General features: G+C 55.9%; 4 protein-coding genes across 4 annotated transcripts; 3 read left to right on the top strand and 1 right to left on the bottom strand.

Moving 5' to 3' along the window:
* Positions 1-1,700: 1,700 nt before the first annotated feature.
* On the bottom strand, positions 1,701-2,975 carry DCS_07060 (uncharacterized protein; the record flags this gene model as incomplete). The annotated part of the gene is made up of 3 exons (XM_040804346.1): positions 1,701-2,483; positions 2,548-2,810; positions 2,879-2,975. The coding sequence occupies 3 exons, from the start codon at positions 2,973-2,975 to the stop codon at positions 1,701-1,703; spliced, it is 1,143 nt and encodes a 380-aa protein (XP_040654450.1).
* An 8,302-nt stretch (positions 2,976-11,277) lies between these two features.
* DCS_07059 (SIR2 family histone deacetylase) lies at positions 11,278-12,351 on the top strand (the record flags this gene model as incomplete). The annotated part of the gene is made up of 3 exons (XM_040804345.1): positions 11,278-11,596; positions 11,691-12,034; positions 12,109-12,351. 3 exons carry the CDS (start codon positions 11,278-11,280, stop codon positions 12,349-12,351), a joined length of 906 nt encoding a protein of 301 aa, XP_040654449.1.
* Positions 12,352-13,230: 879 nt separating this feature from the next.
* DCS_07058 (glycoside hydrolase family 92 protein) lies at positions 13,231-15,758 on the top strand (the record flags this gene model as incomplete). Its single annotated transcript, XM_040804344.1, has 3 exons — positions 13,231-14,342; positions 14,446-15,126; positions 15,185-15,758. 3 exons carry the CDS (start codon positions 13,231-13,233, stop codon positions 15,756-15,758), a joined length of 2,367 nt encoding a protein of 788 aa, XP_040654448.1.
* A 661-nt stretch (positions 15,759-16,419) lies between these two features.
* DCS_07057 (uncharacterized protein) lies at positions 16,420-17,421 on the top strand (the record flags this gene model as incomplete). The annotated part of the gene is made up of 1 exon (XM_040804343.1): positions 16,420-17,421. The coding sequence occupies one exon, from the start codon at positions 16,420-16,422 to the stop codon at positions 17,419-17,421; it is 1,002 nt and encodes a 333-aa protein (XP_040654447.1).
* Between the last annotated feature and the right edge of the window lie 22 nt (positions 17,422-17,443).

Raw genomic sequence — 17,443 nt, 5'->3', positions numbered from 1 at the left:
CCAGTTAGCTCATATGGAGCATGCCGCTTCCGCATTTTCCGCAATCCAGAACCTCCGGGAGTACGGAGCACTCTGTGCAGACGAACTGCAGTTGTGCAAATAGTGTACACATACTAGTTGAATGTAATTTCATGCTCGTACTGTACTTACGGAGTACTTGTGCATGTATACTCCGTACGGAGCAAGTACATGTACAACTGCTGTACAGTTGAGCCTCATCGTTTCGTGCAGGTAATAGTACCAGAAGTACGGAGAACGGAGTACAACTACAGCCGTACATGCACTTAAGTATGTACAGTAATTCTGAAGTACTTGTACGGAGTACGGAGTACATGTGCTTGTACAAGTACGGAGTTCAGGGCAAGTAATCATCCGTCCCAATACGGAGCACGGAGTACATGTGCCATTATTATACCTAAGGACAGTAATTACAGAGTACATGTACACATGTACGAAGTACATTACCAAGAACTGTACTTGCGTGCGGAGTACTCCGTACTCTGGTGAGTGATAATACGGACTTGAAATTGTATAAGAATAACTGGCATACGGAGTACGGAGTACACCTACTTACTACTTAGTTGTACATGTACTTGTCGTTATAGTTGTATTATACTTATAAGTATATCCACATGCAAGTACGCAGTACTTGTACATGCAAGAACCAATGCAAGTACAAGTAGGTCTACGGTACAGTCCTCAATAACACCGCCCTGCAACACCCTCCCCCTACTCGAGGAAATAATCGGCCAAGTGGAACCGACGACAGGTAAGCTGGGCAGCCCAAGAGAAGCAAGCTTACTGTGTATTACAATCCGCCAGCCTATTTCAAACTTGACGACACGCAGAGACTGGTCAAGCGCCGTCTTGGCGGCGAGTAAGGATGGCCACCTGTGAGGTCATGTTGATTGATGAGCCACATGAGCCAACGCCCTTGCTGTGCCATAGCAGGCGCCGTGCAATTTCCGTTCAGAGTCACGTCGCAGATTCAACTTGGCAAGGCTCATCCGATACATGGGGCACCGGCCAATGCCAGCGTTTCGCCCTTTAGCTCATGTCTACAGGAATAGTGCTCACACACGTCTTGTACGATTACGAGTACTCTGCATTCTGCAATCCGTACATGGACAAAGTGCCCCTTTGTTTTCGGTGGGTATTCCAATTTACCGTGAGGATCCTATGCTATAGCCAAGAACACACACTTATACTTGTACGGAGTAATACTCGTACTCTGGTGGCATACACATGAGATTTCAGAGCAATGCCCCGGTCTGCCAGCCAACCTCCCCCGCTTCCGCACATCTAATGCATGCAAGTGCTCAAGTAAACAAGTCATTTTTGTTCGTGCCGCCGATCCTTCCTCCTGTCCCATTCAAGTGATGGTATGAATGCGTGCGGGTAGCCGATCCGGCGACAGCGAAAAAATTTAGCGCAAGAAATCAACCACCGCTGATGCACTCCATGATCTTCTCTCCATGCTCTCGTCCGTTATGCGTGTGAAGGGCCCTGTGGGGGTTTCTTTCTTGCAACATCTTCGAAAGAGTATACTATTAGAATGGCCTTGTCCTTTCGCTCGCAGTGCTTCGCTCGCACTGCGTGCACGTCGGGTCCGTGACCAGTATTAAAAATAAGCTGTACAGGCAAAGTACATTGGTTGAAAGATATGGCCAAGTCTCGGTTCTTGATTCCGCCTCGCTCCCTTACAGAATGGCAACGAGGACGCCGGCGACGGCGAGGAAGAAGCTGGCGAAGACGGCACCACGCTCGGCGCCGGAGGAGGGAAGGGTCGAGGGAGTGGCATAGACGCCGGTGCTGGAAGGGGCCGGGCCGGTGTGGGTGCCGGTGTGGGCGCCGGTGCTGTTCCCAGCGGGTCTGGCGACGGCGGTGGACTGGCTTGTCGGCTCGGAGGCGACCGAAGTATGGCTCGACTTGGCCAGCTCCGTCGCCGAGGAGGTCGACTCGACACTGGTGGCGGTGGCACTGGCGCTCTCGCTGCTGGTGTCCTCGTCGCTGCCGCCGACGACGTTGATGCTCTTGGACTGGCCGCTGCGGTCGGAGTAAACGTACTCCTTTACACCGCCCTGGCAGGGCTTGCCAGTGCCGGCATAGTCGACAACGGTGACCTTCTTGTAGTAGCCGAGGAATGGACCGTCGTCGAAATTGGTGTAGCCGCCAGCCCACTTGACTGTATCCGGGGCGGTGTCCTTGCCACCGCCGACCCAGGTGCCGATCCTGAGCTGCATGGGGGACTGGGGGAAGGCGCTGCTGCCGACGAGGCCGACGTTGTTCAGGCGGCGAACCTCGACGTTGTCGATGAGCCAGACGAGGGCGTCGGGGGTCCACTCGATCGAATAGGTGTGGAAGCGACCGAGGGCGTCGTCGACGGGGTGGTCCTTGCCGCGGTCGTAGATGGAGGTGTTGCCCTTGCTGAAGTAGTTGGACAGTACATTGGTGCTGTTGGTACCAACCCATTCCCAGTCAATCTGTGCCAGCGCGATTAGTCGTGCCATTCAACGTTCAAGATGCGACGCAGGCCGGCGAGCATACCTCGTCCAGATCATCGGACTGGAGAACGACGCTGGTGACGATGCCCTGGCCCTTGGCGGCCTGGACCTCGACGTCGACGCGGCCGTAGAAGATGTACTTTGGGGTGCGGAGGGTGGGACCCTGCAGATCCTTCTCGATGCTGAAGACGGCACCCTTGTCCGTATGCTCGACGGTGGTGCCCTTGAGCGGCTTGAACATTTCGCAGTCGCCCTTCCTCAAGTCGCAGTCGACCTTGGCACAGAAGGCTGGGTCGGCAGGGCAGGCTACAGGCGCGAGACGCGTCATGTCAGCTGGTTGGTTCCCGACGACGGCGACGAGCGAGGCCACTCACACTCCTTCATGGGGTTGCAGGTGCTGAAGGTCTGGGCGGAAACGACCGACGAGGCGGCGAGGGCCACGGCGGCGGCGGAGAAGGCCTTGTTGAACATTTTTGCTTCTGCCGTCGGCTTCGCTGGAACAGGTTGTCGTGAGGAAAGACTCTCGGCTCTCGTGGCGATGCAAGGAGCAAAGCGAGACGGACGGACGACGAGGCAAAAGAAGAGGAGAAAAAAAGGAAGAAACGAGGGTGGTGGTGGATATGTTCAGCGAGAGACGACGGGGGCGAGAGCGGAAGGGAAGGAAGGGGAGGGAGGCGAGGACGGGGGAGGGAGGCGGATGACGATGGGATTAATACTCCCTCGCTCGACGGGAACCGACACCTAGACCCCTATGCCGTCCCCATCGAGGCCGGCGTGCGGATACAAAGGTACCCGTCGGGGAGGAGGCTAGTCGTGAGCTCGAAGGAGCTTCAGCCGCCCGGACAAAGGGTACGGAGCAGCAGCGACTCCGACGATGTAACAGCATGTGTAAGTGCAAGCAAGTACATGTACAGTCGTGCACACGGGGGTGCCGCCAAGCACTGTCGCCGTACCGAACAGTGCGATGTACATGTACTTGATTGGCGGCGCCAATTTCCATGCAGGGGCAAGTACTCCATACATGCGCAAGTGCTGCACATGCACATTCAGGCGTGCGGGTGCGGTGTAGCGCCATCCATGCACTAGCAGGCACGCTACTTGGATAGCAGGCAGCAGATCGAAAAACACACGACTCGCTCCGTATTCGTCGTCAGCCAAGCCGCCAGGGGTGGCGCCGCACAGGATCCCTGCCGGCTGCCTGCTACTGCGCCGACGGAGGGACAGGGATGGCGAGGCCAACCAGGATTCGGCATGAGGCGAAATGGTCGAGGCGGTCGGTGGCGCTGAGACAAAATGATCGAAACGGGTAGCCAACCACCCTTACCCTGGCCTGCCCTGCCATGGTCGGCGGCCGAGGCGTCGGACAAAAAAAAACAATGAGCGTCGAGTACTACTTGCATGCACAGTACAACTACTGTACATGAACGTGTGCCTTGGTACCTTTCGTCGACGCCTTGCGTTTCCCCTCGGGTGGTTGGGCGTCTTTGTGGCCGCTTCGGTTCGAACTTGACACAAGCACGGGAAGTGATATTACATGCCGCACTCACACGAACGGAGTACTGGCCGTGCTCGCGCTTTATTTCTGTCGCCCACGTCGTCGCCTCGCCGCAGTGCAAGTATCAGTCAGGACCATTACTTGAGTATGAGTACTTGCGCGGTGGCGAGTAAGTACTGTACATGTAAGTCGGTGGAGCACGTACTCTAATTTGGGCCTGCTGCACGGTGCGAGTACTGTAAACGTGCTCGTGAACGAGTAATTAATTGCGGAGCGCATGCTATCTCCGTGTCGTGACGTCCGCGGAAGGTGCCATGGCCTGGGTCCCGCATTATGCCGGGGCGACAAGTGCTTGTACTTACGAGTAAGCAAGTACAAGTACTCCGAAGGTGCTCCGCACAGCGCCGTACCCTCAAGTTCGTCACCCAGACCCTTATGCACCCTTGATGACAGCACGCTTCTCGCATGGGCCGTTGCGCCACAGCCGCCAAGCGCGAGGGAGGTTGTGGAGACGGCGTCAAGGTTGATCATTCGGCCAACGGAGCACAGCCTGAAAGATACTTGATTACATGCAAGTACTGTACTTGCATGCATAGAGTCTAGAGTCCCTAGTGTGTACAGGTACATGTTTGTTCAACGACAAGTACTGTAGATGCGATTGCCTGCACCCCGCAGGTACGAGTAAGTACAGTACAGTAAGTGCTTCGTCGTCTACAGTACTGTATGTGTACAAGTAGTGTTGAATACCGCTGAAAGGCACGCACCTACGAGTGCTATAAGTAATGTACTTGCAGTGCACGGAGTACTTGAGTGCTAGTTCCATGTACACTACGGATACGGAGTACTCCGACATCACCTACCTTCGTACCAGGTACTAATCAAACCACTTGCTTGTGCTGTATGCAATATGGTGTACAGTAAGTACGGAGTATTACTTGTGCAGTTACTTACTGTAGTTGTACTTGCATGTACTCCGTACAAGTAACGATAATATTTGGAGGCGAGTTGGCCTCCTGGATATCGCGCCAGATTGCCGTCGCCTGGGTGCTGTACGTCCACCAAAGTACAGTGCTTGTACCCCCTACTGGTAGTCGTTTTCAATACTAGTACCTGCTGCTTACCGGGGCGGCCGCCCGCGTGGTGCAAGACCAGAGATCGGAGGGACCTGCAGGTAGTACGAATCGGCTGGCCTTTCATGCATGATCTGCCGATGTGTGTAACTGTCCTGACACGTCTGTCCAGGACGTCCTGGCAGCCTCTGTCTCGCCATGCAAGTAAACAAACACCGACATCAGTTTCGTTCTCCGTCAACCTGTTGCCGTTGAGGGGACGAGGAGGGGTCCTCGGTGCCCAGCTGAATTGTCGTCCCTCGGACGGCGCCCCTCGGAAGATCACAAGTACAAGTAAGTACGGAGTACCTGTGCATCAACTCGCTGTAATTACAGTACTCTGTACGCCAAACGTGCTCGTGCATGTACTGCACATTCCATCACGGTGCGGCGCATGCTCTTGCAAAGGACTGCTTGTACTGCACCAAGGTACTGCAAGGGCACCTACGTGTGCGGAGTATAAGTACCTACGTACTAAAATAGTTCACATACGGTACTCCGTACATGCACGTACACCTGGCGTGCTGCTCGTTTGGTGAGCGTTCCACGCACCACAGGTACCGACCGCGTCACCGTCGCACAGGTTTGTCGCCGCGCGACTGGAAGTGGCCCGGGGCTGGCGTAAAGCAACCGACTGCAAGGAATACGCAAGTACTAGGTACTAGCATTGGTACAAGCTTTCAGGTACTTGTCGGTGCACTTGCATGTACGGAGCACAAGTATGCAAGTGCAGTACAAGATAGTAAGGTAACTACTACCTAGTAGGTACCTAGTATTGTAAGTAAGTACTCACCCAAGTACTTGGGTAGGTTGTATTCAGCATTTGTACATGTAGGTGTACTGTACAGTTCTCCGTGCAAGTCCTGTGCTTGGCCGTGCTCGGTCCCGCCCCGCCGCATCCCAGCGGCAGTGCCTACGGTACCGCTCAATGGCCTCTGGGCGAGGTCTGTGCCGCCAAACAAGCCGCAGGTCTCCCCTGAAACCGGTCCCCGGCGGAAGCGTTAGATTCGCCTGTCAAACGGTGCCGAGGCCCCGACGCCAGAACGGTCTGAAACAAGGACCCTGTCGATGCACCGATTCGCCGCATACACACTGCGTCTTCTCGTCCATCGTTCCATGCAAGGACTTGAACGAGTACTTACGAGTGCGTCTGATACGCCAAGAGGGGCTGAGCTTTGTCTGCCAAGGTGCCCACGTCGCAGGCCTGTGGAATGGACTTTGCAGTCCCTTGCAAGTCAGTACCAGGTACGGAGTACCAGCAGGTGCGGTACGTGCAAGCACACCCAAGCACATGTACTGCACTGCAGCGGACTTTGTGTGCGCTTGTCTTCCGTTCCCCATGATGGCGACGGCCAAGCCGCGGGGCTGTGACAGAATGCCACCGTGTGCGTGCAATGACTGGCCAGTCGTCTTCATCTCGGCCACGGCCGTGGCAGGATGCTTCTCGGCTGGCCACGGTGGCAAATGCTTCACACCACACGGCGCACAGCACACCCATGGTACTTGGGTTTCTTCCACATGCACCGACCACATCAAGTGTGATGCACCGTTCATGAACGGAGCACGGGGCACTGTAGGGTTGGATGGGAGAATTCTTGCATGTGCAGCACAGCAGGCACACCAATGTGCATGCGCGCCCAAGGATTTCGACTATCGTCGTCGTACCCAGCGTGCGCGGCCGTGGTGCTTGCAATCGGAGTACAAGTATTAGTGTACTGTATTAATACTCCGTACGGAGTAGTTGTACTGTATTAATTACTTGCCGTGAGCGGAGCTGGGAAGTGAAAGTGCAGGGAGTGCGTTGTATGCACATTGAAAACCTCCTACAGTACGGTACAAGTACGGCGGGGGATGGTATCCCTCGTAATTTGGTGTACGGTGCGGAGTACGGCGGACAGCAAGACGGTACTGTAAGTACATGTAAGTACTGTAATTATTACTCCGTAAACCATACAAGAACTTGCGTTGGTGCCTAGGAGTGGCGGCTAGCGTGCTACAAGGGAAATTGGTTCCACCAATCCGTTGTCTGGCTACTTGGCCTCCTGCACCAAGCACTGTCAGTATACCTGTACAATACCGCGTAATTCGTTGTAATTATTTGTACGCCATACGAGCCCATTCCATCTGGAGTTATTCTACCACGGCAAGTTTGTGCTATTCTCAGCCTCCTTGCGGTGTCGCCAAGCAAGCTTGAACCGGTCAATGGTGGCGGCCCTCCAGGACAAGATGCAGAGACGACAGACACGACCACTCCTTGGCATCAGTCGGTGCGCTGGCTCGCGCCCCAGTCACACCCACAGCATGTACGCATTGTGGTCGAAGGACGTCGCCGTCACAGCCGCCGCCACAGTGCACTAGTTGAACCCTTCACTTGTTCCGGCAGCTCGGGTTCTAATTATACACCCAAGTCAAGTGCGTGTGTGGATGCCTACTTGTACTTGTACATGTACTTGGTATGTACTGTACACGTGCATGATTACAGTAAGTACTTACGGAGTATTACTAGAGTACAATCATGCACGTGTACAGTACAACTACGTCCACTCCGTACTCATCTACACCAACGTGTTCATGTCGAATCGATCAAGTCATCATGATGCCCTAGTGCACACCTCCCCCCCACCACGCCATCCGAGACGCAAGACTTGGTCGAGTGCTCGTCGGTGGTTGGTGTTGGTTGCACGTAGCAAGCAATGGAGCTCGTATTTCGCTCTCCAGCCCCGCGAAACGTTGCAACATGTGTCGGGTTGCGACCTAGCAGCAACACACCAACGCTGGATAAGAACGGCACAGGATTCCTCCGCCTCGAGGTGCCAGCTTCTTCTGCAAGCTGTCGCAATTCATACGTGCTTGTACGTCTAATATTGACCATGTCCTATCTCGCGTCGTGCAGACTGTGGAAGCGCACTGTGCTGGCACACGTACAATTACGAACAGTGCGTGCAAGTGCAGGTAATACATGAAAGGCACCATGCAAATATGAGTATTATATATTTTTTTGCACCTGATTGCTTGTTCATGTTCCTAAGTGTTCCTCCGAGTTCATGTACGGATTAATACACCTACAGTACAGTACTCGTGAGCGTACAGAGTACAGTACACATATAGGTACTTATGTCCTTGCACCTACTTGTACATGCTTGCACTCAAGTACTGTACAATAGGTAAGTACTGAAAAAGGTACTGACAGTACAGTGTTCTAAGTACGGATACTTCGTACACCAACACCTGGACTCCGTGCATGTAAGTACTTACTTGTCGGCCTGTGGGTGTGCGCAAGTGCAAGCATTACTTGCTTCCTCCGGCTTGTCCTTGATAGATCAAACGAGGCTGGCGCCCCGGCACGAGCGTTCCGAGAATGCGGCAGCAATTCACCCCATCGCAGTAAGTGGCCGCCTCGTGCGCTGCGAGACAAGCGGGCGACACGATGCCACATTCCAACCCTATTCGCCGCCACGCGTCACCTCAACCCCGTCCTCATCCGCAGCAGTGGAGGCAAAGGAAGGGAAGAAGGTGGAGGAGCCGTGTCCGTGGTGGTGGCGTCTACAAGTCTCGATGCCTTCCCCGTCCGCCGAGGGCCCCAAGGAGACTATCGACATGTGCGATGCAAGCGCGAGCGAGCAGCTTCGGGGCATCGAGCTCGCGGGGCGCGGGCGGCGTCGGGCGGGCGCGGGCGCCCCTCGAACCGGAATGCCAGCGGGAGGCTAGAGGTGCCACGCGTTTCCCGACGAGCGTCGATGCCGCATTCCACGCTCGATCCTCGCCCTAGGCAATAGAGTGTGAGACAGTCGTCGCAATCCTCGGCAAGCGGTAGGAGGCGGGGAGGAAGCACACGCTCAGCTCCGACGCACCCTTACTTACCATGGGCCATGATATCTACATGCCTTGGCTAGCATCCGAGGGCGCACGACTTTCTTGGTCTTGATGGGAACCTCCCTTGCATCGTTTGGATTCTCACGTGCATGTACTTGTACGTACCCGTATCGTTGTTCCCCAGTGCCTCCCCCGCCTTGCCCAGCGCCTCCCCCCCCCCCCCCCCCCCAACCGCACGTGACAAGTATGCACCGACTGGTGAATCACGGGTACGTCTATCAGGGCGCATACTGTAAGTACGTACACCTACACTGAACACACGTGGATATTGATGGAAACCAATCCAATGCGGAAACGGCAGACGCAGATCGCTCCTCCGAGGCGAGCCCGAATGGAGATGGCATGGCACATCTGCGGATGAAGCCATTGGCCTGTTCTGGCACCCGGGCAACCGAGTCAATAGGCCGAAATGGTCTGCGTACCCACCCCGCGCTTAATCTTGACCAGGCATCCAGAATGGTCTATTGGCAAACAAATATACATGCATTCGACCACAGCGCAAAGTGTGCAGCATGCAAGTCGTCATGCTACCAGAAATTACCAGTGGCATGGTCAAACAGGATGTTGATCCAATCCTGCATACTAGCATGCATCGTGCGTGGTACGAGCGAGTGCAAGTCCACTTAGTCGTGCAAGCGCGTCTCATACCCATGCATGTGAAAAGTGGATGTACAGTACACCTACAATTATTGCTGTAGTGCAGTAAGTACATGTAAGTGCCCCGAACTCCGTACTTGGGTGTACAACTACAGTACTCCGTACTTACAACGATTATAGCACACAAACGCAATGTGCATGAGTGATGTCCACATGCATTCATACAAGTACAGAGTACGCTGGAGCACGAGGGATTACCTGTACAAGTAGTGCTTGGATACAAAACCATCCATCTACAAGCACTTAATACTCAAGTTAGTAGCAAGTAACTAATGCATGTACTTCAGACTGTACCTGGTTGTACTTACTTTTCCAGCTGTACCAGGACGGAGCACAAGTACTGGTGGAATTCTAGCACTCCACAAGTATTAGTTGTACCGTAAGTACGGAGTACGGAGTACGAATAACAATACACTTACGAGTCCTTGTTCGTAATCGCTGCCCCGCTCTGTTTTATTTTTGGAACCCCCACTAAGCACTTGAATAAAACCTACTTGTACTCCGTACTTACAGTACTTACTCCCTACAACTACAGTACTCCGTACATGTACATGTACTTGGTAATTACCTTCAGGCTACTCCGTACAGCAAGTACAACTACAACGTGCACCCAAGTACATGTATTCCGCAATAATAACCGTTCGTAATTGTACTGCAAGTACTCCGTACGGAGTACTCCGTACGGAAACGCACATCCCCGAGATGTGTGTTGTGGTTGGCATCACTGCGTGTGGAAGCCTCTGCAAGTCATGTGCCGAGCGCGTTGCCTGTTCTCCCTACAGTATGGCGGTGTAATACATACCTACAATTGATGACGCCTCCTGCAACGACATCTCTGCAGACACATTCGTTGCTGGGCACTGCCGCGCGTGCTGGTATTCATCGCCAGCAGTCGCTGCTTCGCCTCAATCTGCCTTCCGACAGTGTTATGCCTGGGAATCGACCTGTTCATGCCGTCCACGTCGCCATCAACGTCATCGACGCCATCAACGGGAACGAACGGCACTCTGCCCGAGCTCCTTTTGTAACCGGTCTCGCGTCCATCCGGTGCCCCGCTCCCCCCCCCCCCGGCGGCCTCGAACAGAGGGAAACGGCATCAAGATGTCTGTCTGTGATGTGTAAGTACTTTTGCTGCCCGACGGCCGAGTACGTCGCCTCGTCCGCGCTCGTCGTGCTCGCGAGTCCCGGTCAATGCCGAGTCCTGATCTAGCTGGCACTTAGTGTATGATTGCTCCAACGTCGACTCCATACGCCGCCGTACAGAACCCCCCGACCTCTCCGCCATTCGTTCACCGTGACCGCCTGGTGCCCAATGTGCAAATCCTCATGACGTGCATGCAGAATACGACAAACTGTCAGCCCGGCCCACGTCGTCCCGAATCTTTCGTTTCACTCTTGCTTCGCCCATCTCTTCGCGCCTGCCAGAATCGCTCTTCTCCATGTTGCCCCTTGCGGTTGTCTCCCTCTGATCAGTTCAGCATCTCGACGCCGGGGATAGCGTGCGAGATACAGCGGGCGCTGCTTAAAAGTTAGCCGGTTGCGCACATCACCCAAGTCGGTCACCGCCTGCCACTGAGACCAGACCACTGTTCCGCCTGTCCTCCATCTTCCCCCCTCCCCCTTCGCTTCCCTGCTCCGTATGGCGCCCCGCAACGACGTCGAAGCCTTCCACGAAGTGCTCCGATCTAGTCGTCGCATCCTCGCCCTCTGCGGCGCCGGCTTGTCTGCCTCGTCCGGCCTACCGACCTTCCGCGGTGCCGGCGGCTACTGGCGAAATCACGATGCCACCAAGCTTGCCACCATGACGGCCTTCCGGGCCGACCCCGGCATCGTTTGGCTCTTCTACGCGTACAGGCGTCATGCCTGTCTCAAGGCCAGCCCGAACCCTGCCCACCGGGCTCTCGCTCAGCTGGCCAAGGAGAATAAAGATTTCTTGTGTCTCACGCAAAACGTCGACAGTAAGTAACGACGGTCTGCTGTGCGGCGCGCGAGAGAGCCCACCCGCGTCATGTCCCTGCCGGTGCTGACGTGAAACTTTCTCGGCACCTGCAGATCTCTCCCAGCGGGCAGGCCACGCTCCGGAGCAGCTCCGGGCTCTTCACGGCTCGCTCTTCGACATCAAGTGCTCCGCCGACGGCTGCGATTGGATGGAGCGCGACAACTTTGACGATCCCTTCTGCCCACCGCTGGCCCCCGCCGCCGAGGACCCGCCGCCGGGAGAGCGTCTCCCCTTGCTCGACCCGTACCACCGCGTCAGGCACGTGCCGGAAGAGGAGCTGCCGAAATGCCCCAAGTGCAAGGTCGGCCTGCAGCGTCCGGCCGTCGTCTGGTTCGAGGAGGCGCTGGATGGTGAAATGCTCCGTGGCATCGACGACTGGCTGAATGACGGCAAGGTGGTAGGTTGAACGGGACCCGACCGTGGGATCCGAGTGCCGCCCTTCATCGGCACCAACTAACGCTGCTTCGACAGGACCTCATGCTCGTCATAGGCACCTCTGCTCAAGTCTGGCCCGCCGCGGGATACATTTCGACGGCGAAGCGTCGTGGCGCTCGCGTTGTGACGGTGAACCCGGAAGCAGTCGACGAATCGGCGCTGCTGAGCCTGCAACCGGGCGACTTTGCCTTTGACGAAGATGCGGCCGAGTGCCTACCACGGCTGCTCGAACCCGTCATTGGCATCATGCAGGAGAATGGAGGGTTCAAGAAGGCCTGAGTCACGGTACGGAGCGACAAGACGATCCCCTCGGCTTCCGTCCACGCCCTTGTGTTGAGCGGCAAGATGCCATCTTCTCTCCCCTTTCTTTTATCGGCCTTTTGTTCGGCGTGCACCGTCCGTCGTTCGTATGTCCAATACCGTCTTGAGCAAGCCGGACTGGTTCGTGATGACTTGGAGACGGAAGGAGGTGGCATGCGGATGGATTGCCCGAGCGTTCATTCTTTGCATCGCCAAGCCGCATGAAAGTCAAGATGCAACGAGCACTTGTACAAGAGGAATGGAGCGGATTCTGGCAGCCATCGTCGTCCCGCATGCTAAGTTCGAGGCCGGCAGAGGGCAGGCCGGATGGGAGTGTTGGGTCTCTGTCGAGGGTTGACGACCAGATGAGAACCTTCATCTTTGGCCCACCCAGAATCGTTGACGACTGGGTAGAGTTGGCAAAGTAGGGATCCTGCAGAACGACGCATACAAGCGTGTGCTTGCAGTTTCACCTGCAATGCCACTTCTTCAAGTACATGTATAACGTCTCACCTCACTGCCACCCACCATTTGCAGATAATCAGGTACATGTTGTACTTTTGTAGCTCAAGCTGTCCGATACCAACGATACCAAGTGGGAATGGCATACATCCATCCGGTTGCACTGAGGGGAAGGAGCCATCCAGCGAGGTGGCCATTCGTCAGAGCTATCCCCTCACGAGGTTGCAGAGACAAGGTATCGATTGATAAATTCTTCATAGTCGTTAGATTCCCTACGCATATTTGTACTGTTCATTCTGTCCATGCTGCGCCAGTTTCTTCATCAACGCTTCGAGCTTCATCTCCGCCACAGGCATAGTGCGTTGGTGATCTATTAAGACGTCAAGCCTCTGTGCGATGAGTCGACTATGCACAGGTCTAGGAACCTCTCGTTTGCTTCCTCTCCTCTTCTTCCGCTGCTTCCTCCTGCTCCTCCTGATCTCGAAAGTAAAATGTGACCCTCTGGTGCACGTTGATCCCCTCATCGGCTCCAGAAATGGCGGGAATGTCTTTGCCGGCGCCACTCTGCCCTACGGTCTCGCCAAAGCAGTGGCCGATGTCGATGGCCAGAACACGGGCGGCTTCGGCCTCGACGGGAGCAACGTCACAGGTTTCTCGAGCCTGCACGACAGTGGCACGGGCGGGAACCCGAGCCTCGGAAATTTCCCCCTCTTCCCGCAGCTGTGCGACGGCGACGACCTGAGCAGCTGCAGGTTTCGTATCGGAGACCGCAAGGTGCGCTATCGGGAAAGCAGTGTGAAAGCCGAGCCCGGCAGATTTTACATCGAGCTCGAGAATGGTGTGGCTGCCGAGATGACTTCGTCGGAGCATGCTGCGCTCTACCGCTTCACCTTTCGTCCAGGAGAAGCCCGCCAGCCCGTCATCCTGCTCGACCTGACGGATCTCTGGAAGAGCAGGCAGAATGCTTCCATCACCGTCGACGAGCACTCCGGTCGCATGGTCGGGAACGGCACCTTTCTGCCCAGCTTCGGTGCCGGCTCCTACGCCTCGTACTTTTGCGTCGACTTCTTCGGCCCCAGAGTCGTCGATACGGGTGTTTGGGTCAATAATCGGGCCGGAAGCGAGCCCAAGCAAATACACGTCACCAGGGGCTTCAATCTATTTTATCTCGAGGCCGGCGGTTTCGCGAAATTTGCCCTTGACAGGGACGGCGATAGGACCGTCACCGCCCGCGTGGGGATGAGCTTCAAGAGCGCCGAGCAGGCCTGCAGCAGTGCCGAGAGAGAGATTCCCGACGCGCTCAACGACTTTGATAGGCTCGTGTCGACGGCAAGGAACATCTGGCGCGAGAAGCTCGATCCAATCCGCATCAAGAGCGGCGGAGCTGCCAAAGACATTGTCAGGAGCTTCTGGAGCGGCGTGTACAGAAACATGATATCGCCTCAGAACTACACAGGCGAGAATCCCCATTGGGATACAGGCAGGCCGTACTTTGATTCCTTTTACTGGTGAGCCCAGGCATGCAATTTTCCCATGTCTGCCGATACCCACCGCAGTGTATACACCAGCGCCGCCCCTTCCCAGGTCGTCAGGCTGACGGACGCTGCGCAGCATATGGGACAGTTTCCGTGTGCAACATCCCCTCCTCACCATCGTCGACCCTCGAGCCCAGGTCCAGATGGTCCAGTCCCTGCTCGACATGTACTCCCACGAGGGTTGGCTGCCAGACTGTCACATGTCCATGTGCAACGGCTGGACCCAAGGGGGGTCGAACGCCGATGTCGTCCTTGTCGACGCTTACGTCAAGAACCTGTCAACCACAATCGACTGGGAACTGGCCCTAGAGGCAATCACCGTCGATGCCGAGGAAGAGCCATTGGAGTGGTCGTACCACGGCCGCGGCGGTTTGCAGAGTTGGCGTACCCTCCACTATGTCCCCTATCTCGATTTCGATCCCATCGGGTTCGGAACCAACTCTCGCAGCGTCTCACGCACGCTGGAGTACTCTTATAACGATTTTTGTCTCGCCACCCTCGCCGACGGCCTCGGCAGAGGGCAAGAGTTTTCCAAATACATGGCCCGCAGTATGAACTGGAAGAACCTCTGGAAGGAAGACCAGATTTCCGTCATCAACGGAACCGACACCGGCTTTCGGGGCTTTTTCCAACCCAAGTACATGAATGGTACGTGGGGTTTCCAGGACCCCATCGCCTGCTCCTCTCTGGCCACCTTTTGCTCGTTGACGACGAACCCGAGCGAAACGTTTGAAGCCAGCATATGGCAGTACATGTTGTGGGTCCTGCTTCGTTCTCGCACTCCACGCCAAAGGCTGACAGGCCGTCGGTGATAGCTTCGTTCCGCACGCCATCTCGTCCCTCATCTCTCTCGTCGGTGGGGACGATGCCTTCATTTCCCGACTCGACTTCTTCCAAGCCAGTGGTCTGGCCGACATCTCCAACGAACCCGTCTTCCTCACCGTCTTCCTCTACCATTACGCCGGCCGGCCTTCTCTCTCGGCCAAACGTATCCACACATACATCCCGAACTCGTTCAATGCCACCCCTGGTGGGCTTCCGGGCAACGACGACTCAGGTGCCATGGGCGCATTTCTCTTCTTCTCCATTCTGGGACTGTTTCCCGTAGCTGGCCAGAATGTCTACCTTATCACCCCGCCATTCTTTGAGGAGATCAGCATCAAGTCACCTCTGACGGGCAAAACGGCAACAGTGCGAAATCTGGGCTTTGACCCGTCGTACAAGAAGCTGCATATCCAAAAAGCAACGTTGAATGGCAAGAAGTGGACCAGATCGTGGATAGGACATGAATTCTTCACCCACGGCTGGACGCTCGAGCTCGAGCTCGGTGCTCACGAGTCCGACTGGGGCAGCAAGCCTCAAGATCGACCGCCGAGCTGGCGGGCGTGAACGGATGGTGAGAACCGTTTGAGATTGAAATGACCATGTTATGGTGGTGAAAGAAAGTGGAATGAAAACATGGCCAGATGAGTCATGAATGAGCACGTACGAAGAAAGCAGGTAAAATACACATGGTGCGTGCGGTTGACGCTGAATCATCCCATAGTTTTGGTTACGGACCGCCGTCGTCGTGTCGCGATGTCCCCAGTTCATTGCGTCATTGGCCGTGTCTCAAGTTCTCGTCATAGTAGGAGCAAGAAGTTTTTCAATTTCAATTTCATCCATGTACGCCAGATGGGATAAATCTTTACCTTATTCCCACATTCCATCCAAGCTGGCATTACTTCTCATCATTGGAGGGGTGAGATATGGCGTTGTTTTCTTGCGGCGAAGGCGAGGCCGACGCTCCAGGCATAGGTTAGACAGAATTGGGTGGTGCATGGCGCCTTTGCTGGTGCGGTTAAATTGTGGGGTCAGCCAACAGCACTTCCAACGACCTCACAGAGTCCACTCGACACAACCATCGCCATGATCAGTTTGGTTGGCCATGATCAGCGACTTCAGCTTCGCGAGCGAACAAAAAGCAGCACAGTATCCCGACAGTCGATAGGCATACGGTAGACGGCGCATAGACTGAGCATAGACCGTACATCGTCCCCCGCCCATCACGATGCAGGGCTTCAACATGGGCCGGTATGTCCCTCCGGACCTGGAGGGCACGACAAGCGGGAACAAGATCCACAACAAGCGGGTGTCGTCAACGCCGACGGTACGCTTCGAGATGCCCTTTGCCGTCTGGTGCGACTCGTGCCCCAAGCCCACAATCATCGGTCAGGGCGTGCGCTTCAACGCCGAGAAGCGGCGGACGGGTGCCTACTACTCGACGCCCATCTGGACCTTTCGCATTCGCCACGCCGATTGCGGCGGCACGCTCGAGATCCGGACCGATCCGCAGAATACGGCCTACGTTGTGGTCGAGGGCGGCCGCAAGCGCGACACTGGTGACGACCGACCGCGTGACGGGGACCTCGTGCTCGCCTCCGACGCCGAGCGGGAGGCGTTGCGCAAGAACGCCTTTGCCCATCTCGAGAAGACGATCGAGGACCGCGAGCAGCTGCGGCAAGCGACGGAGCGCATCGATGACCTGTGGGAGGCTTCTGCGCGCCACTGGGATGACCCATACGCCCGCAACCAGCGCTTGCGGAAGGCGTTTCGTGTCGAGCGCAAGGGACGGGAGCGGGATGCGCTGGAGACGGCAAGTCTTCGAGACAAGATGAGTTTGGCCATCGATTTGCTCCCCGCTTCGGAGGAAGATGCGAGGCGGGCTGCACTCGTGAGCTTTGGGCCGCAGGACGAGTCCATAGACGACACGCTAGCGAAGCCGCTCTTCGGCACGTCGCCACCCAGGCCTCTCACGGGAACGCAGCAGGGCATGCTCAAAGGCCAAAGGCAGGCGTTGAGGAGAAAAGAGAGTCTTGCCTCTGAGCTGCTCAAGAATACTCGCGCGGCCCAGGACCCGTTCCTGCATACGACGCGGGATACCAAACCGACCCCGAGGCTACCTGTCAAGAGGAAGCGTGCGCCTGACAAAGATGGCTCCCAAACCGAGGCCGTCGCGCAGGAGATGACATCAACGTCGACCAGCGGGCTGGTCGAGTATGATTCAGAATGATGGTTCGAAGCACGGCGTTTGT

Source organism: Drechmeria coniospora, chromosome 03 (genome assembly GCF_001625195.1).
Source record: "Drechmeria coniospora strain ARSEF 6962 chromosome 03, whole genome shotgun sequence".
Lineage (NCBI taxonomy): Eukaryota > Fungi > Ascomycota > Sordariomycetes > Hypocreales > Ophiocordycipitaceae > Drechmeria > Drechmeria coniospora.
The sequence above is the reverse complement of the archived record's forward strand: the minus strand, read 5'-3'. Positions and strand labels throughout refer to the sequence as shown.